We start from the raw sequence: 22132 nt of genomic DNA on the forward strand, positions 1-22132 counted from the left end.
TCCTTAGATCTCGATGAGAAAAATATAGAATGCAAATATAGAATGTGGGCGATATTGTCATGAAGAGTTTTCCCTTTCTTCGTCTTCTTCCTTTCTTTCATTTTGTTTCTGTTTTTCGATCGCGCTATTTACAGACCTCGTTCAAAGAATCTCGAACGACTCGGCGACGATCTCTCTTGTTCCTCTGTTCCGTGCTCGTCGCCGCGCGAAATCTACGATAGTTGTGTTCTCCTCTTCACGATCGAGATAGACGCGTGTACAGTTTTTTGTTAATTGTTGCGCGCTCGATACCCGCGCGAAGCACCTTGCACGATAGAAGCGTAATGCGTTTGCGTAAAAGGATAATTTACAGATTAACGATTAGCGGTCTTATTCGTTACGCGGGAAGGTAAAACTATTCTCCCCACAACTGCGCCGCAGGTGAGTCTCTAAACGATTTCAAGGACTACCGATCGCGGGCGGCCTCGCTCTAATAAATTTCTTTCAGGTGAACAAACAGAAACGCGGGTGCGTCATGGGGCAACGTGAATGGGCGTCCACGATTCAACAACCGATATTTCGATAAAAACGACAATAAACTAGCCGAAACGAAAATCAACCTTTTTTTAGTCAACCTTTATCGTCTAAAAGAACGCTAGACGAAACAACAAACGGACTCGTCCGAAACCTTTGCAAGACACTTTGTACACTGAAAAATCAACAGTTAACACTTTCAGTATAAAGAACGTTTAACGCTAATCAATGATGCATCTTCGTCCACGCGCACGCTGAAAAATCGAAAGTTTGGGTACACCCCGCGATGTATAGTCTGGGGATCGTTAACGTAATTTTGATTTCCAATTAGTCGGACAAGTCACAGCCACGTAACGGTGTGAAAAAAAATTAGAACAGACTAATAACGCTACACATTTACAACGAAGATCTAATAAAATATTAATATAACGATGGAAAACATCTTTTGTAAAGTTTAACATAGCTGTTGTATTTGTATGTACATTCCCGCGACAGTGTATTTATGTATTTATTGGTGTTTATTTGTATGCGACTTTAGTAAATATCGTTACTCTTTCAAAATACCTCTGAATTTAATTGACAAGTAATTGACTACCTGCTGGACTATTGAAACTCTCGTATTTTGTATAATATTACACATTTATCTATATAGATTTTCATGACTGACACGTATGTGAGCAAATTACATTCTTTGCATTAAATAGTTCTATTTTTTAATCATCTTGATTGTATGAAAGAGTTAGAAAATATTTGATTTTCGTTCGAATAGAACTTTTAAATAAAAAACATTCAGACAGAATATTAATATAAACAGTAAACGGTCAAGTAAATGCAAACAAAGTACTATTTCCAATGTACTACGTCCCTCTGTGAAACGTAAAGCACATCATCCAAGTTCCATTTCACTTTTAAATAAAACTATTTTCTTAACTCGTTACTTGTATCGAAAATATCGTTCGACGTATTTATTTTGGCATTCACTGTATTTACTGTAGTATTTTAAACATATCTAATCTAAATTATATCCAGCTTTGTTTCAGATTCGTTTTAAAATTAATTACGTAGAACATTAGAAGAGCTTCTGCGACCAATCGACGCTTAATTTGACTTAAATCAATGTTTGTACGCTCCTAAATATAGAATCTTGAAACGTTAAAATTCAGATGTTCGTAAACGAATGGAGTCGTTGAAAAACATTGTTTGAAGTCAGATTAATTATCGAGAAAGTTGTTAAAAAAAATTGATGGAAGACCGTGCCGTTGGAAGAATGGACACACATCCGTAATTAAAAAATTGCAAAAAATGGAACTTAACAAAGCTACGGAATACAGTATACAAAATGGAAGGATATGGGAGTAAAGAACGTTTAATAGTAAATTGCATGCAACCAGTATTACCATCGTCTTCGCTTTAACCCTGTGAATTAATGGATTTCTTTCGTATTAACAGACGTATAAGAATTAACGAAATCTTCTCGATCAACAAAGGTACCCAAACTTTCAAAACGGTAATTGTATGCGCGTGTATGTTTCCCTCGCATCGAAACTCTCGTGATGAAGAGTATAATAATGTATAGTGAACGAAGAACCGTTTCGACATCGTTTGTGAGCGATGACGTGGGTTTCGAACTCGACAAAACGGAGTAACAATTCAACGTTTAAAAACACCGCTACGATCCGGGCCGGCGTAGCTTCGAACAGAACGTCACAACTACCTAAACTACCCTAATCTCTGTAAAAATCGATCAACCGTAAAATGAAGAATCTCAACTCGCTTCGCGCTTCGAAGGTTATCCCGTATGACTGAAGTCGACGAGCTTAAAAAGAAAAAACGACACACGAAACACGAGAACGGACATTTAAAACAGTCGTTAATCGATCATTCTAAAACGAACGTAACACGAGCACAGGGTGTCCTATTTTAGTCGAATCACGAGAATATCGTCGAAATTCCAAACGAGAGTCGAAAGATAGACTATATTCGATACCGTACCAGTTTTAGACAATTTATTTTATATTACCTATAGCGTTTGCCTTTTATGGATTATTTTCTTTTAATACGGTATCTGCAATTGTATTCAATCCGATTTTTTAATAGAATAATGTACAGATGCATACGTTACTAACGAAGGAAAGATAAGTGTTTATTCCAAATCATGTATCAAGAGTTTGATTCATTCTTTTGACTCCACGAAGTAGAAAGACAAATTATTAATATTGGCTGAGATCATTTTACAAACTGATGAATACATTGGGAAGACCAATTTCTGTTAACAACTCATTTAATACATAAAGTAGTTGGTGAAACGTTGGAATAATTTCAGAGGGTGAATTCGGGTAGACAGAAGTAATATAGTGGACCATGTAACCTTGTTTGACCTACATAAACTCATTTCCAAGTTACCATTTTGATATTGCAGCCGAACATCGGTCTTTACATGCAATGAAATTAGAAAATTTCGTCGAGTTCAGAAAATTAAAAACGACTTTAACTCGGAGACAAGAATTTATGTAAACTTCCTTGTACTACTTTAACATTAATTTCCTTCGTCTTTCCCTCCATAATTCTGCGTAAGAAATGTACGATATTATTTAACAGAACGATCCTTCGTGCATCTAAAATTATATAAAATTGTAACTGCACAACATATCTGCATACTTCAATTTCGAGATCCTTCGAATTTCGTTCAAATATTTTCTTACATTTGCAATTCCAGACTGTATACCCGCGGAACGATCGAAAACGGGACACCCTGTACGCAGACTTCGCGAGTCGATAGAAGAAGAATAGAACGCTTTGGAAGAACGTGCCGCGCGCCTTTTTCCGAATTTTTCCCGACTTAAAGCTAAGTTACTTGGGTAAAAGTCACGCGCGACCCAGTCACGTAAATTCAACGCGAAAGGAATTCGATTCGACCGCTCGAATTGTTCGATTACACGCTGCTAAAAGAAATTTGTACAGCTTGGGAAGGAAGCGTGGCGTGAAGATTCTCCTTTTTTCCGCTTCGCGGACAGATCCACCCTTCGCGGTCCGTCGCGTTCGATGAAACTCGAAGCCTCTCGCGCCGACGGGACGAAATCGAGCGACCAACGCGGTGAAATAAAATACAAAAAAAAAAAAGAAAAAAAAGAGGCGAAAAGAGAGTGAGAGAAATTTCGATCGAAAAGCTCGCTCGCGAGACTTAATTAAGCGCTTTTCCGCGGCGCAAAGGTCAATAACGACGAAACGAACGTACATTGAAAATTATTTACCCGGAAGAGGCAACTTCCGGGGCGGCATTGAAGAAATAAAAGCGTGTAAAGCTATTTCGAATTACTCGTTCGCGAGTTATGAAATTACCGGGTAAATTGAAATCATCTACGAGCCGTGTCAAAATTAAAGTCGAAAACGATTCGAATAAAATGGCGAAAGGGATTTTTCGTTCTCGTGCACCCCCGGGTAATTATATTAAACGTAACTGTGGCCGCGAGATAAAAATACAGTTAAAAATCCCCGGGCGTGGTTTTTTTTTCCTTTCTTTGTCGCGCGAAAAACATTTACCTCGCGAGTCGCGTGAGTCCGCGAAAATTTCTGATCCCGATGTTTCGCTCGAATCATTCCCGACCTCTGCAATTGTTAAGTTGTTCTGTGTGGGCTGGCGCGAAAGAAAAAAGAGAACTGTACGCTGGCTGGGTGTATTAAAAAAGGGGCGGGAATGGGGGGGGGGTATGCGAACATAAAAGAAAGCGGAAATTAAAAAAAAAAAAGAGGCACTGGACGACAGGGGGAAACTAAAACGAAATTGTAATAAATCTCAAGTAAAAAAAAACCGTCTGCTCAGTCCTGTGCGCACAAAATCTCTGTATATACATAAGTACTCGTATATAAACGTCCTCCTGCGTGTACGCGGACGTGTTTTTGTATGTGTGTATATATATATATATATATAGTATGTATAAAGGTGTCTCTGCATGAACGGAAGTTACATTAAGTAAAAAAAAAAAAAAACTAATTTGAGAATGAAAAGAATTGGCAGGCCCTGTGTGTACGTGTTCGTGTATGTGTGTACACATTATCGACAAATAGGCGTGTTGTGTGTAAGCCCTACGCGACGAACATCGACAGTAGAAATATAATCTTGGTAACGTCTCTCGTAAAGTTAACAATAATAACAGATCTATTACGAGATGCTCATTAATATATCATATAATATGTACAAAGCTACTATTTTGGTTTCCTCTTTTCCCTCTCTTTTCGCGTGACACGAATCCCCCAGTGATTCGATAACCGTCCATAGAGTCGCGCGCGAGTATTCCATAAAAGGATCAACGAAATATGCCTGGCAAAAAAAAAAAAAAGAAAAAAAACGATACCCGACCAGAGTGCCTTCGTTATCTTACGCGGCCTTCGATCATCGTGCTCGATCGAAGCGCCCACATCCTCGTGTCCCGTTAACGAAGAATACTGAAAACGCTTTCACTTCTAGACTCTGTGATTGTCGAAACAAAGCTGCAAATTTACGCTTCCGTTACAATTAAGGAAAAGAGTTACTTTCGTCCGTATATGTGTGTGTGTGCATGTGTGTGTGTGTTTGTATGATTCACGCAACAGTCTATAAAATCTGTAAAAGAGCGGAGTGGAATCTGAACAAGGGAAGAAGGGGGAATTTATCGTTCGTAAAGGAATCGATGGTAATAGAGAAAAGAAACACGATTAGAACAAGTATCGAAATGCGACTTGAAAAAAAAAAAAAGAAACAAAAAGTAGAGATACGCAACAGTAACGTTTGTTCTTTCTTTCGCGTAAAAGATCTAACCATGATCCGTACGTACTTTCCACCCTTCGCGTCGATCGTGCGGAAAAGAATGAATCGTGACAGACCGAAACGCGCGATATTCTGTACCGTTGAAATACCTGCGACGCGAATAAACGTCTGCATCGATAGATTCGTCTCTCACCTAAACACCTAGCCTGATTGACAGTCTTCGATAAAGAGGAATGCATTCCGGGAGAAAAATAGATTATAAAATGAATATTTAGTACATTTTCACGTGAAGCTGTATGCTCGCGTAATTTGTCAATCGTTCTTTAGAAACCTCTGAAAGCTTTGCGACAGAGTGAAAAAAATATATATATATGTGTATATATATATATATATATGTATGTATATATATATAATATGTATATGTATATGTATGTACGTTTGATCAGCTTAACTTCGCGTGGAACAAATTACTAGACCTACCTAATGTCGTGTTTTACTACTTATTTAAATTACTAGCGGCTTGCCGATGAGACCAGAAGTAAGACTCGTCGATTCGCTGCCGTCAGTCGACGCTTCACAGCGCGTGTCATGTTGCTACACATATCGATCATTCGTCGGGATAACGTTTTCCCTCTATGGTCATACCATTACCATGTCCTCGTCGACGCTGATGATCGTAGGAAATGCATTGTCCGCGGAACTTTGTCTCTGAATCGGTTTCTTTCTCACGAGCCCGTCTGCGAACAAACGCGAAACGAAACACTTCATAAATCGCCCGATACTTACGTTACGTTGTGTATTTATTTTCTATCGTTATCACCGGTGGCAGCCATCTTCGAATATTGGCCTCCTCGGGCTCGCTATACATTGTGACGTTACAATTATTTGTTTTCAGACAACATCTTACGTTTCTTGAAACAATGAATCTCGCATGACCACGATTCTTCTCTTTAAAAGAAACCTAGTGCATTATGTTCCAATGGATTTGCAAAATATCAACGAAGTATGTTTAATACACGAACGACCTTTTTCCTAATTATCGTCTTATTATTCATCAATGCAAAAAGATCTAATTCCATCTATTAAAAGATTTCGAAGCATAAGAAAATTCTATTTGAAATATCAATTTAAATAACATTATTTCAATAGAGCCCAGTTCTGTCGAAACGGTTGACGGACAGATTTTAATTTAAATATCCAGCAATCCGATCGATCCCTTTCTCTAAATTATAAATGTGTCCTATTTTAATCAGAAACAGTAGTTGAAGAAACCATCGGTGAATTCAGTGGATTTAGACAAATTCGATATATATCCAATAACTAATTATCTACCGAACGACAGCGAAGAAATAAATGCATGAAAGCGTTATGATATAACTGGTTCATCGAACAGATACGTATAACCGGACAGCGTTTCAAATTATTTCAGTAATCTAGATCACGTAACAAACACGCGAACGAAAGTGTTTGTAATTTTGCTAATGGTAACCAGAGCCTTTACAAATATATTGAACATGCATTAGCGTTATTATTTGATTAATTTACCAAACGATTTACCGGCAGAGGATGGAAGAAGATCATCGAGAGAGCCATCGTCCAGGTCCGTGGCAGACAGAAGTAGGTCGTCGTCCGAGGAAGCTCTCGTCAGGCTGGGAAGGGTGGAAGTTAGCAGTGCCTTTTCCTTCTGGATTTCCTGTATATGATCGACGAGAAGCGCCTCCTCGTCGCCCCGATCTCTGTCGCGATCCGAGGTGTTGCCTCTGGCGGCCACGTTCGAGGCTGCGGCGTTCAATTCCTCCGGGCTGAAGATCTTGGAGGATCGCAAACTGGACAGCCGATGAGTGGCCGTGTGGCAGGCGGACTCGAGAGTATTTATGTCGGCCAATGTTGCCCGCACGACCCTCAGTTTCTCCTGTACGATCGTCTCGACGCAACAGGTCTGCCTGCCTACGTCCTGCAAGGAATCCTGAGCGGGCAGCGTCCTGTTCGTCCTGAGTATGCACGGCGCGAAGACTATCGCCAAGGCAGACGGTGACATTCGATTGTCGACCTCGTGAAGCGCCACCCTGGCCAGATGGACGATCAGACGTTCCATCAGGTCGAAGTTCGGTTTCGGCAGCTTCTTCAGGATCGCGAACAGCGTGCTGATACGATCTCGTGGGTCCGTCAGGTTGGCAGCGTGCAGAAAGTCGTCGTAATACTCGAAGGTCAACAGAGGCTCGGGCATGTCGCGAAAGAAGCTCTTCAACACGGCAGCGAGTACGTGTACCTGGTAATTCTCGAAGTCCACCTTCTCCAAGTCGCCCTCGTCCATCTTCAGTTTCAATTCCTTCACTTTCGAACTGACGCCGCTTTTCCTGTATATACCCTCCGTGTAGAGACCGTGCATCTCTATGGTCGTGATCAATCGATCCACCACCAACGGCACCTTCCCGTCGCCGCAGTCCAATTTGTACAACGGGACACCGAAGACATTACGAGAGTTCGTTTCGTGCAGCGACGCTTCTTTCCCGCACTCCGACGACGCTTTCATGTAGCATTTCTTATGACACGTTAGCTTGCAATCTAGACAGAGAAACGCGAACGTGTCAATGTGTTTCACCCACCGGCTGGTGATGGCTGGGTCCACTTTGACCCGCGGCAAATGTAACGGAATACTCGAAAATATTATTTCGTCTAATGATAGTAAGATATATTTGATAATAGATACGCGTAAAAAATATATTTTTTAATGATTTTTTAGTTATATAAGGACTCGATCAACGGTGATATCTGTTAATTAAAATTGACTCTTTAGACATTTTCCTAATAAAGTTTCTTTTCATAAAATGTTGTTTATTAATGTCGCATATTTGAAATATACGTAACTTTTATTCCTGTTCGTGATTATTTGTCGAACCGTGCTGATTCAATATTTCTTGCACTCGGGTATCATTAAAAGTTTAGCGCGCCGAACAAATAATAACGTTCCTAATAAAAGAGCGTTGACACGCCTGTTACTACTTTTGTTTCGCTGTATCTATACACTACTGATTCTTGTTGTATAATAAATCAGGACCAGTGAAGTAAAAATTTATAGACAAACGAACTCTGTAAATTAGCTTGTTTCCGAGTTATAACTATTTGTATCGTAACATCTATGTTACGCAAATACCCCGACACAATTAAATTTTATTTAATCTGGACTTCAGACTAAAAGTAATTCCATTTTGTTCTCTATGAAACTCTGTATAATACGTGTGTCTGTTTAATATCAATTTAAATCAAGATAGAATCAAATAAGAACAGATTGTCTGTAATTGTTTTGTACGAGAGAGGAAATCTTCATTGTTCGTTATTAAGGAGCTTAATGTGCCCCGTTCTACGGTTTACCATGCTATAAAACCGGAGGAGCTTGGCCATAGTTAGGACTGCTCGAGAAAAGGTCGACCAAAAACCACACTAAGCCCTGAGAACATCAACGCGGTTTGTTGCCGTATTCGACGAAATCCCGAGCGCTCCGTGAAAGAAATTCCTTGAAATCAAAGAGGCAAAATCGCTCTCTAGATATAAATTTCTAACGAGTAAATAATTTATTTAATAATTTATTCCACAATTTAACTAGTTTATCGAATAAACGTCAAATTTTGTTAGTTACGAATCGATTATTTTCAACATTATCAGATATAAGTTTCAATTTCGACCCTGTAAGTTCGAACAAGGATTTGCAAAAAATAATAAAATTGAAATGCAAAGGTTGGTCCAGGGGCAAATCTACCATAAAGTTAATAAAACTTCAATCTCCTACTTCCCCGAAGAAGTGCTCCTCAATATTGATTTTCAAATTTCACTACTGTTCGGAAGTATAAAAATCAAATTTTTTTAGTTTCAATAAGCAAGGGAGGACGATGGCCCTATTCCATCAATGGGTTGGACCATCATAGTGGCAGTGAATAGTCCTATATCGCAGGACAGAGGGACTCGCCATGGGAGTTGCGGTGTGACTATGTCAACTCTCATGTACTATTGCAGCAGAAACAGTACAGATATAAGCCCTGCACCAACCAGTATGGATGCTTAAAGGCTTGCAACCCGGTATCGTATTAGCAGTCTGTAGCCAATGTGGTGATATAGATTCGCCCTCGTCAGCGCCCAATTCTATGCCCTTGGGGCCATATTTGTTTGAACTTTCAAGATAAGTACAGACATGTTCAATAAACTCCAATATTTGACCTATCCTGGACAGGAAATTTGAGACTGAAAGTTAGCGTTTGAATCGCTTGTATTAAACGTCGAAATACGTTAACGTAACTTCCTTTAGTTCTCAACTTTCGTCACGAGAAACGTGATAAGAACATTTTAAACGCCCTTTTTTTATGTAACAGAGAATAATAAAGGTAAACGTGAAAGCAATACTTACTCTGACAAACGAGTCCTCGCTCGATAGGCCACATAAAGAACGACGAGCACACCTCGCAGACCGTGGGTATGTTTATGATAGTCAACTGGAACATGTGATTCCCGTGACGTGTCGGCTCCTCTTGTTTCCGTTTCTTCTCCTTCTTGCGTTTGCTTTTACTCTGTTTCTCCGGCGCTTCGGTTTTGACTAGCGTCATGAATTCGTTCATGAACCCTCTGAACGCGTTCACTCCCATTGTCACGGGAAAATCCTCGCGTGTGTTCTCTTGTTTGCAGACTGTTTCTATCACGTGCAAGAAATTGGCTATCAAATCGGTGTACTTGATGTTACCTTCGACGCCCTGTTGAATGGCGACGCTGTAAGTGATCACCAGGTCGTCTTTGAATTTACGCAAAGCCTGCTTGAACACGCGGTCCACCTCGCTGGGTTTCCTGCCCTCCTCTTGTCCCTCCATTATGTATATCTTCTTGGTGATGAAGTCCTGCATCAGCGCCAACTCCTTGGCGTCGGATATGATTTTGTCCGTGCTGTCAGAGAAAGCGGAAGTGCCGGTCAAGCTGAACTTGGACGCGACGGTTTGCTTGGCGGCGTCGTACGGCGTCCGCGGCGGCTTTCTGTTCTTTCGTCTGCCCGGCGTGTTCGCCAATATACACGGCATCTTAAGTACTCCGCCATTCTGGATGCACTTCACGTGGTACAGTTGTTTGCAATCGACGCACTTGTATCCCTGCGTCACGAATGCGTCCATTTTCTCGTGGCAGCAAACGCACACGTCGTCTTTGGCGAACCTCGCTACCTTTCTGAAACGATGACCGGCCAACGTGAAAAGATTTCCTTTCCATTCCAACAGGTTCATTCCAGGAGCGAGTTTCAGATCGTTGGGGCTCGTGTCGGTACCAGGCTTGTCCTCGCTGAGTCCCGATATTTTAGTAGCCGGATCAGAGTTCCTTCTCCTCAGGTCGAGAGTCGTTATAGCATTGGATCTCATGCGTTTGCCCGGTTGCTGGGTCTTGGACGCGGATTCGGTTTTGTTCACGGGCCAGTCCGTGACGGACCTCGAAGGAGTTTCGTGCGGACCGTCTTTGCGGGTCCACACGTTCGTGGATTTGTTCAAGTCGCTCTCCTTGATCGTGCCAAGAAAGAGACTCTTCGTTTCTGAGCCGCCCGTGTCAGATACGCTCTCGCCCATCGATCTACAATGAAATTCTCGAGACGGACGATTTCGTCTTGCGCTCCTGACAGGCACATCGGGTTCAGATTTTTCCTTTGCTCTTAAATTCTTCTCCTTGGGCGACGATCCCATCAGCAAAGGACTCTTCAGAGCGTTCTCGTCGTTCACGGCGTCTAACTTCATGGACGTATCTCCTTCCGAGTTTTGTCTTCTTAAGTAACTGAAATCTTTCGTTTCTTTGTGGCCGTAAGTCTGATCGCGTCTAATCGACGAGGCTGGAACGTTTTCCATTCGCTCGCTAGGTACGCTATTGTCGCTCAATCTACGTTGTTCCCTACCCGAAGAACTCTCTATATGAACGAACCGTTCGTTTTGATCCAGTTTCACGTTAAAATTCGATGCTTCGTTCGGCTTTTCATGCTGCGTTTGTTCGAATATATTGTCCGCTATATTCTTATACTGGGAGACATTTGGGGAGCGAGTTAACGTTGTTTTGTGAGGACCAGACATTAAATAATCACTGTAGTTAATAGACGTGAAATCTCCCCGACGTCGCCAGATGTCGGAATTTGGACTGTGGGTCAAATTTATGTTAGACTGATGGTATTTAATGTCTCGTGGGCACGGGAATGGCGGAGCAGCGTTGAAGATGGGAGGTGCGCTCTGTACAGCGCTTGGAATTTCTGTATCAGTTTCTCCGTCGCTGTACCCTGTCGACGAACTGTCCGCGCGTTTATTAACGGACGAATGTCGACTGGAAGCGTTTGCTAAGTTTGTGTTTACCGTGACTACGGGGAAATTATCGCCACGTTTCGTTCTGGTGCTCGGTATAGGTTTGCAGCAAGAATTTTCTTGCGACTCGGAGCTGTTAACGCTAACTTGAGATTCGTAGCTCCGTAAACTAGTCAAGCTTTCTAAACTGCTTTTACGTTCGTTAAATTCTTCGGACGAATAAGATTCTATATTTTTCAAAATCGTGTTGGGTTCGTGCAAGGTTCTCGTATTTGGAGCAAGTTTACGTTTAGAATATGTCATGTTTGTGTCGATCGTGCTATCCCGAAGTACATTATCCGCTCTGTAAATCAATACGACGCGATAGTAACTGATCAAGCACGAGTAAATAAATATTTACTTACCTTGCAGGTGTAAGTCGATTCTGAGATTCCATTTTACGACTCGTACTGTAGTCCAGCAACGCATGATCTTCCGTGAGGGATCTAAGTATTGAACAAAAAAATATTAGTAATGAATTTACGACTACGTTAAAAGGTCATGCAGATACCACGATTCTTACTCTTCGCTATCTCTGAGCCTGGAGAATATCTTGCTGTTATCGTACGCAAGATCCCGATGATCTTGAGTTTCTTTATATTCCCCAATTTTATCGGCGAGCAACTTCTTTCGTTTCTTCAATTCCGCGAAAGCCTTTCGTGCGTTATTACCTCTAACGTGAGCTTGAAAGGTAATCATACACATCTTGAATTTCTTGAACCAACTGTGCTGCTTATGAGCTCTCCAGGCAGACTGGATGTGAACAGCAGCGTCAATTCTAGCGCGTAAAGACTGTGCCAGCCGTTGGGCAATTATCATTCTCCAAAATGACTGTATTTGCACAACCGCATTTTTCAATCTAAGGAACTTCCTTCTCTCCAGACATGCGCGGAACCATTTCTGTATAGTCGTAATACTAGTGATGATCTGTTGATGCAATTCTCGGTCCAATTTGATTTTCTCTGATTCTCTGAGAAACACTTTTGTCGTCCCAAGTTGATAGTTGTCTCTATTAAGATTCAACGTCAACAAGAAGTCTCTAACGTCTGATTGCGAACTCAACAAACCCTTGGGTAGTAACATTCTATACAGTTGAATAAATTCTTCGTACGTTAATCTAACGTTAAATCCGGCTTGCCTAATTCTAACTGTTTCTAACATTCCTGTGTATCGTAATTGCCGTTGTACAGTTTCTTCGTCAAACTCATTTGGTACCTTATTGGCATTGCTTTTAATGCATCTAATGAAGAAAGGATTTGCCTGGTTTAAGGTATCCATAAGACTGTGTAAACTTTGTTGAAATTGCGCTGACACTGTCATGGGCTGCTTTCTTGCTTTCCCGGGTCCCGTACCATAACTCTGTGTTCTACCAGCAAGTGTTTTTACAGTTTGAAGATTTTTTAAACCCTTCTTACCACGTTCTCTTGGTCGAAATGATTTGTTTTTCCTGTAAAAGCAGTAAAATTCAACGTGTTAACGTTGGGCAATGGTGTACAGACTCCTTTTCCTATTTCATAAACTCTTACTAAAAGGATATATAAATTGCAATTAAAAATCGCAAAGAAAATTATGTATGTCGTCTTGTAATTACTTACATGTTTCATTAGGATTTTTATTGACCAATTCAATGTTGCTAGTATTATTATTTTATGCAATAGGAAAACAGGAAAAGGAGAATACACAATTCTTACAATGACATGTATGACATTGCTAATATATGTTTAACAAACGTACTATAAAATATAAATAGCAAACATTTAGCAGAACCATATTATGGTCGTGTCAACCATATGATTTGATTATGGTAGCAAATATAAGAAGCATGTGATAATAGAATTAACTGTGTATAGAGATAGTCATTAGCAAATTCAAAGAAATCCTTAGTATGAGAGAAATTCAATTTGCTTATTGCACTAGATAAACGATTAATACAAAGTATTAATATTAATAACAAGCATTTTGCATACTTTCTGAACTACTAATATAAAAAGTTAATATCTTTATTGATAAATAAATAGAAAATTTTATTAAATTTTTTTTCTTTCTAGAGAAAATTTTATACCGTGCAAGTAATCGCAGTTAGTTGCTAGCAAAAAGGGCACGCATTTATAACACGAGGAGTTCGGTAACATACGATTTTTTTTAAGAATTTATTTACTGCATTGGACAGCATATAATACAAACAAACCCATTACCGATTGTATACATTAATCAAACATTAGTACGTAATTGCATATGATTATTATTAATCTTTAAACGAAGCTCAATCTTAGATTTATGTAAGTTGTGAATGGGCTAATTTGTATATTCCGAATTTAACGAACGAGAGAACTACTATTGTGAAATCAGCATGCACCAGTTATAGCTACAATTATTACAGAAAATCATTAAAACTTCACGACTAAAACATTACAATTACGGGACAATGATCATGAATATTATGATATATTCAAAGAAAATGATCACTATGGCGTACTTCTGAAAAACACGAGAAAAATTTCGAAAGTAATGAATATTTGTGGAAAGCAGTGATATGATTTTGCATGGGAAGACCATTAATATCCTACTAAAGAGGCCGTTACCTATGAAAAGAAATCCTTCACCCAGAATCACTATAGAGCACACACTACCTTTATTGTAGAGCAGTGAGTTTTTGTAGCTTAAAGTACAATGTTATTGTATATTAAGTAGCTGCTGTTTACATACATGACTATTTGATTAGCGCGTTCCATGACGTTTGCTTCGTCTTTTGGAAGCACCCTCTCTAGTGGTGTATGAGTATCTCGTCTGAGTTTATTATTACTATGAGGCTGGTCTTCCCTGCCCCTTATTAAGTAACCCTTCATCATCGTTACATTGGACGGGTGTTGCGTTTGATTAATGTTTCGAAATTGTGGCCACGACAATCGGTTGTTGTTTACATTGTCGTTGTTTTCGAGTTGTATAGAAGATAATGTGGTAGTGGGTATAGTTGATGGTATACAGACACTGCGCTGCTTCTGATAACTTGGTGGACGATTATGTTTGTGCGAACTGAAAAAGTCTCTCATGCTTAGTTTTAAGATAATTCTTATGTAACTACATAGTAATTACATTGTTAAAGATGAATTCTTAGTTTGAATAACCTAGAATTTTATTTGCGACTGTGGAAAACAGATATCTCATGAGTGGCTCCAATGGAATAATGTGAACTTCAATGATTGGTATGAATTTTACAAATAAAAAGTTATTGTTGAACTGTTAATCATGCTCCAGAATAATAGCAAGTAAAGTAGTAATACAGGGCGCCTCGGATCGGATTGTACGATCATCTATGGGTCGATTTCCTATCAAAAAATGAATCGAAAATATACAATACCAAATTAATCTAACGCTATTATAATACGATCTATTAGATCGAAAGCGTAGCAAGTGCGACAAACAAAAAATCGTTATTCTATATTTATGATTTATTTTCTCATAAAAAATCCACGCATACTCGGCGTATTACCCTAGCCGACACACCCTGTGTATCATCAAACGACAGAATGGAATTGTATAGCGAAAGTCATGAAGATTGCACTCTAATCACACTTAATACAAAAGGTGCATACATACAATTCTAAACAATATCTTGAACACACAAGACTGGAAAACATTATATGGATTTACAAGTTACTGTAGCTACTTGTACAATTATGAATCATTTAAATTAAGATTGTAAATGTTAATTTAATTCTGTTACGATATTACGAATAAATATTGTAAATCCATAAAACACCTTAACCTAAAAGAATGTAACGTTTGCCAAAATGACACATACAGTGGATCCAAAAGACCACTTACGCAATTCGGTTAATAGTTAGATTGACGCTCGACAACGTCACAAGATGGCTACAAGAACAAAAGACATTTGGCCAATGTAAATATAATTAACGTTTGCTTTAATTGTAAACACATACGAACTTCCTCAGCTTGATGCAAATATTATTAACGCACAACGTAGATTTATACTTTGTGGAGTGAGAAAATATGCAGATCAAACATACTCGAAAAGAAGCGCAACAACATTGGCATTTGTTTATCACGATCATTATTATTTAATTAACAAATGTTGCTTTATTATGTGTAAACTAGCACTTGACTTCTTTTTTGGTCACCCTTTTACGGGAGCAAAAATAATACGAGATCAAATAGCAATGTAATAAATACCTTATCAAATTCTCGTTCGGTGTCCTATACCTGTTTTGTACAGACGTTTTCGTACCGTCGGCTGAAACAGAAAACATTTGTGAACGGTTATTCATAGAAAATTAAACAAACACAATGAAAATTATACTTTGTCGTAATATAAAAAATATATCATACATACCTCGTCCATGTCTGTGAACTCGACCTGCTTCTTGAAAAGCGAAATGAGCTCGAAAAAATGCTCGAAGAATCGCCCACCTAAATACTGCAACTGGATCAGCACCCACTAATTCTCGGACAAAAGCGAGGGAAGAATTTTTCAAAACACCAACTACGCCATCTGGTCGCATTAAATCCAGGTTCTTTTCTCTCATATTAGAAGCTTGATATTTAACAGCCCCTGCATAATGACGTACAACGAAGGCTGCTTCTCGTCGTTGTGGTGCTTCGTAAAATGGATTGTCTTTGTGTACCGAATTGAATTTTTGTAGCAGCGTCTCGTTGGTTGCACCTGGAAAACTATTGCAAACATTTTCAATATTTAATGAAACATAATACAAAGATCAATCTACTTAAAATAAGGTTTGATACTAACTTGCACTGATCATCTAAGAGACAGAGAAGGCCACTTGGTTTTCCTTCTATTAAATTTAAGCAGCCCGAATTGTCACTGTACCCAATGTCCGTCCATCTAATTCCCTGTTTCCGATACTCTCGTTGTTCATATTGAAAAACATGCTGGTTAAAATAGTGTTGTAATTGTTCGTTTGCATAATTTATACACAGCTGTTCAAAACTATTGCACGTTTTGAAGTCTTCAAAACCAAAAATATCTAATACACCTATACTATTGCCTTGATGATCTCTAAGCGTATCTTTCTTTGAAAGTAAAGCATGATTAACCTAAAAAAAAAACATACTCAAACTTATTTTCATGTAACTTCATAATGCGCGTTTTGGAACAAAAGAAACGGCATTTTACCTGAAGCACAATCCAATCAAATAATGCTCCATACAAACATTTGGCCATGGCATCTCTTGCCGCAATTGCTTCTGGAAGCCTATAGTTAATGACTAAAGTTTCTCCAGAAGCTCTCGCACGTTTGGCAGTGAGAGCAGCCAAAAGAGTCTCTTGTTTTACTCTAAGAAGTTCAGATATCAGAGCAACCACATCAGGATTTTTCACTCCTACTGCTTCATCGTGATGATGATAAGACTTTCTAGGTTGAAATTCTACATTACCTGAAGTAATTAAATATGGGTAGTGTTGCGTCGCGAAACATGCCGTTCCGTTTACAGCAAATCGGCATTTACATTAACGCTACAAGCCATTAGCGTAAATGGCTTTAGTGTTAGTGTAAACGAAATATCATAATAGCCGTCATAAAGGGCCCACCCTCGCGAGCGCAAAATGCAAGAAGTACCAGCGCACCAATCCTGAACGAAAAAGGTTCTGAATGGCCGCGGCTGGCTTCTTGCACTAGCATATAAGGCGCGATACTTGACATTCAAAGATAGACAAACACAAAAAGTTGTACGAACAACACTACACGTCGCAACGTACAACGAAAGAGAGAGAGAGTCCACGGAGCTACAGTCCACAACAAACTCAACAACTTGCATGTCACCAGACATGCAGGAAGAGCTACCGCGGTGCCGCAGATTGCATCACCGAGCTCTCAACAGTTAGTTAATTTAACCTATTATTAAGAAAATTTGCTAATTACCAAGTAGAAGAACGGCTGACAAAACTGCAAACAAGCGCCTTTGTTTTTCTGGTGTAAATCCAACCATTTCCATAGATTGTTTTAGTCTTGAAAATTCGTGTCGTTCGTCGATATTTTCAAGTCCGTAACAGCCACTTTTATTTAAATAATTATAACGATCACAATTTTCTAAATGTAGAACTTGTTTTTCTTGTTCATTTGCTCCAGCCAAGAGATAATAAAATACATGGTAATTTCTTTCATTTCTTCCTTGGGAAACTATTCTTGATTTTTCCAAAAGATACTTTTGTACGACGGCCCTAGTAATTTTACGATAGATTCTCGTAATTCGTCATGAAATTATATAATCATTTTCATGCTTGTATATAAAAATTCTTACCCATGCACCATTCCATTTTCTTTGTAATTCACTTGTATGAACTTGCCGAAACGACTACTATTGTTGTTGTGTGCCGTTTTTGCATTTCCAAACGCTTCCAACACTGGACCAGCACTAAGTATTGTCTGTTCAACACCGCTACCGTGCGAACCTTTCTGACTAAGCGCTGTCAAATGATGCAGTAGAAAATTTGTTGATTCCGTTTTACCCGATCCACTTTCACCACTAATCACAATACACTGATTTCTTTTTTCTTTAAGCATACAATGATAAGCTGCATCAGCTATGGCAAATATGTGTGGAGGTATATCTGGCCCCAATCTTCTATTTTGATAGAGTTTTACATATTTTGGATTATAGATAGGATAAAATTTGAATGGATTGAGTGCAATTAATATGCTGCCAACATAGGTATATATGTTCCCAGCTAGAAACCTAGCTCGAAGGTTATCCAACAAAGTTTGTTCATTGAGGTCTGGGAGTTGACACAAATCTGGATATTCCTTATCGCGCGGTTGATACAGGAATCTATTAAAATAGTCCTTCAGGAGTTGTGGGTCCATTGGAAATCTACTATCTGACCATAAATCGGGTTGCTTCTTTCGCAAGTAAAACCTAGAAAATATATGTAAAATAATGTTAGTGTGCTTTTTTCCAATATCAATACCTTTGTTGATTTTACAAATCTTGTCTCTTATTTATAATAATTTTAACTTACCTGTAATATTCTTGCTGTACTGCATTTTTTGGCCATAGTAACATAAGTGCTACAGGGCACTCGGTTGGGCCAAGTCTTCTTTCTTTACATTCTTGTCCAACAGAATTTCCTACCACTTCTGCTAATTCATAACCATTCGAAACAGAAGCATCGACTAACCCAAGTCTTTCAATGATGCATTTTACTATTTCAGCCGATGAAGTCTGTTTCGTAGCTTTAATTGAAAGTGCTTCATATTCTGGGCTCCATTCACCCACAAATACTTGCACTACTCCTGAGCAACAGCTATCCATTTTTTTAACCCTATGAAATTAAAAGTACATAAAATCAAATTTTTGGAGGTATAAAGGCACATATAGTTACAATTTTTATTCATATATATACATATAATTTTAACCCTTTGCGGACGACTGTCGGCAAATAGCCGCCCAAGCCTTTTTACTAGAGGTGTGCGAGAACCCCACATATCGGGAATCCCGAATATTTTCGGGAATCCGACCCGACCCGACTGACTGACCTCTTCCCGACTCATCCCGACCATCGTCCGCAAAAGGTTAATATATTTATAATATATTTAGTATATTATTTTCATACATTTTCATACATTACTTACCTTGGTTTTAATAGGGTTAACAAATTTGTCCTCTGTCATCCATACAGAATTTCAAATGTATTGTTTCTCCTTCTTTCTGTTTCTCAATTATGTACAACCACTGATGCAAATGTTTAAAATAACTTTTATACATTTTGTTTAAAAATGTTCACTGTTACAGTCTTACTGATTACTGGACTTATTTACAGGTGTTGTTTACATTAATTTATTTAATTTAATTTTGTCAAATATACTCAAAAATGTACCCAATACTCATAAACTAAAAGACCATATTTATATATATATATACCACGTTAAATCTTACATATAAATTGGTTCAACAAAATAAAAATTTGTGAATATTAATTTTCTTTCATCACAATACATAGTATACAGGAATAGTAAAGTATTTCCAAATCTTTAAAGCATCCTTTTAAATTCATCCTTTTTAATTCAATGAATAGGACAGAATACCACAGAGTATTGTGATCATCAGTTAATATATATATTTTTTTGTTGTATAATAAAATAGAGTCATTAAAGTTATTTTACACTTCTTTAAATTTATGTATTCAGTCAACTTTGCAGATCCTTGTTGATTTTGTTCTTCAGTTGTTAGAGTATTTCAGATTTATAAAACAATACGTTTAATTCAGGTATCACGTATTTAACATTGGACATCCAGCAAAATCTTTCTGACAGGCATTATTATTTTATCATGAGATTCACTATATATTTGAAAAGACTGTAGGTGTGCTATTGTTGGCAGGCAGTAACTCAGTTTCCTCACTGAGACAATAATCCAAAGTTTTCAATGCTTCATGAATATTCCCATGCCTCTTGAGTATTTCAGTACAATTATTGCAAAAGATTACAGATGTATTTGCATTTGTACGTATTATAAAACTTTTGTGCGTAAGGAAGTATCTTATCTGAAAAAAAAAAGGTATATGACACATCATTATTTCATGTCAACTATTTGTTGTTACATTGGTAATATCAATTTGATACTTTGTTACATGAACCTACTTGCTACATGTACATGTTAAATTTTTGTCTTCCACATAATACAAGAATACACTTTCTTCTTTATTAAAAACTTCTTTATCACTTATGTTAATATTTTAAACACTGCATATTATTTGCTTTCACAAAAATTCAACTTTACATTTAAACATCACATAAGCACAAATTATTTGTTAAAATAATCGATATAAATCGAACTTGATAACAACTTACACTAAGAAATTGTTCTAACCTTAATATGAAAAAATTCACGATTTACACGTGTCTTTGTTACTTTAAAAACTCTTTCTTTCTTTTTCTGACTTTTTTTCGACTAATATACAATGGTCGAATTTAAAAATATCTTTCGATGTCCCTACGTTTTTACCGGTAATTTTTTCTATAAAAGAATCCCGAATTTATCGTATCAGAAGAATAAGAAACAATGCAAAATAATATTCTGAATAATGTCTTGTGAACAGTAATCGTAACACATCGATCATTCGTTGGATACACAAAGGATTGCGAAAAACGACATACGTTCCCCAGATACCGATTACCTCGGACCTGACGACTGACATTCGCAGGAAAACCGTCTTCTGACGCCGATTGGTGGGTCATGGACCATACCACCAATCAGCGGCGATCTGCGAGTGTGAACGTCAACAGAGTAAACCGGGCTTAAAGTCATCAGGAATTTCTCGTCCAGGCATGACACTTACTAGTCGTTACGTATCATCACCAAAGAATGTAATGAAAACATCTAGGTAGGCCTATTCGAACTATACGATTTCTCTATTACCTTCTTCGCTGATAACAAGATGCTCGATGTGACACATTCTTGCGGTTCATCAAAGCACTCGCATACTTGGACATGCTTCCGCGGGCTTAAAATTTCACTGTAAACGCACTGCCGTCTGTTCGCGATCGCCAGTTTTCTTCCCTCCTATTCATTTACTTAGAAACTATTTTCCCTTTTTCATACACTGTTAAGGAAATGCACTACTGAGAAAACGATACACACAACTGTGGTTCTTGTGCACTCGATACACACTGCCCTTCTGTTTTCTCGCAACTAGAGAACACACGTACAATACGGGCGGATTGACACTTCAGTAAACAAGAGACACTGTCACCGATACTTCTGCGCCGGCTCTGTCGTCACCGGTCCTGCTTCAAATCACACGGATATTCACGGTTAATCGTATTCCTGAATTGATAATACCGATGACACGAATGATGGGCCCTTGCCCAGTTTATCGTCCTTCGTCTCCTCTCGGGATCCTGCGTCCCAATACGTCCACCATTTCGATTTTTCCGATCACATGGTATGGAAGGTTGATTCTGATTGGCTCCTTCCATGTGATCACGTGACAAAACGCTAGAGCACGAACTTCCATTGAGAAGAAGATTGCATTCGAAGCTATCTATTGATAATGTGTTAGTTATAAATGATATTTACATGATGCGTATTATTAAGCATTGTTGTAAATGTTGTCCAATACTTTCTTCGAATCTACTGGTCACTAAATTGAACGTACCGTTCCTAAGATCTAATTTTGATTGCTTCCGAAATAATTAAATTCTTCCAATATTTAGTTTTAATTCCAAACACTACGAACGCTAAATCCAAATTCTAGTCTGAACCGATAATGTTGGAAATGACATGAACAACATTTAATAAAAAAACATTTTAATTATATCACAGACAAGGTATACGAGTATACCTAGTCTGTGGTGAAAGGTCTACTCGTATACCTTGTCTGTGGTACCACCATAAACTAGGAATTTCCGTGCCATATGGCTCGGGTGGTAACGTAGTTCCCCATATGATCACGTTACATGCGACTTTACCAATCAAGACAAGAATAAAACTCCATAGGCAACAGAACACCATGAATTAAAATTGAATTTACTAATTATCCAATCTATTAATTAAAACA

The 22132-nt window shown here is 38.4% G+C and overlaps 2 protein-coding genes across 6 annotated transcripts in view; one reads left to right on the forward strand and one right to left on the reverse strand.

Moving 5' to 3' along the window:
• The window catches only part of Tpnt (troponin T, skeletal muscle), a 127544-nt gene that overhangs the window by 69079 nt on the left and 36333 nt on the right, over window positions 1-22132 (forward strand). The window lies entirely within an intron of this gene.
• Window positions 4418-19418, reverse strand: LOC143349689 (unconventional myosin-IXa). 3 transcript variants are annotated; one of them, XM_076781150.1, is made up of 14 exons: window positions 19206-19418; window positions 18593-18895; window positions 17875-18489; window positions 17496-17794; window positions 16751-17010; window positions 16364-16671; window positions 15950-16287; window positions 15790-15850; window positions 14305-14631; window positions 12122-13045; window positions 11964-12044; window positions 9657-11902; window positions 6815-7822; window positions 4418-5994 (listed from the first exon to the last, which is right to left on the reverse strand). In XM_076781150.1, exons 2-14 carry the CDS (start codon window positions 18883-18885, stop codon window positions 5897-5899), a joined length of 6858 nt encoding a protein of 2285 aa, XP_076637265.1. In that variant the 5' UTR covers window positions 18886-18895; window positions 19206-19418; the 3' UTR covers window positions 4418-5896. The 3 variants fall into 3 exon arrangements, with proteins under 3 accessions (XP_076637265.1, XP_076637347.1, XP_076637433.1); XM_076781232.1 differs by lacking the exon at window positions 14305-14631 and adding an exon at window positions 15424-15471; XM_076781318.1 differs by lacking the exon at window positions 14305-14631.

This window comes from Colletes latitarsis, chromosome 1, assembly GCF_051014445.1.
Source record: "Colletes latitarsis isolate SP2378_abdomen chromosome 1, iyColLati1, whole genome shotgun sequence".
In the NCBI taxonomy this organism is placed as follows: Eukaryota; Metazoa; Arthropoda; class Insecta; order Hymenoptera; family Colletidae; genus Colletes; species Colletes latitarsis.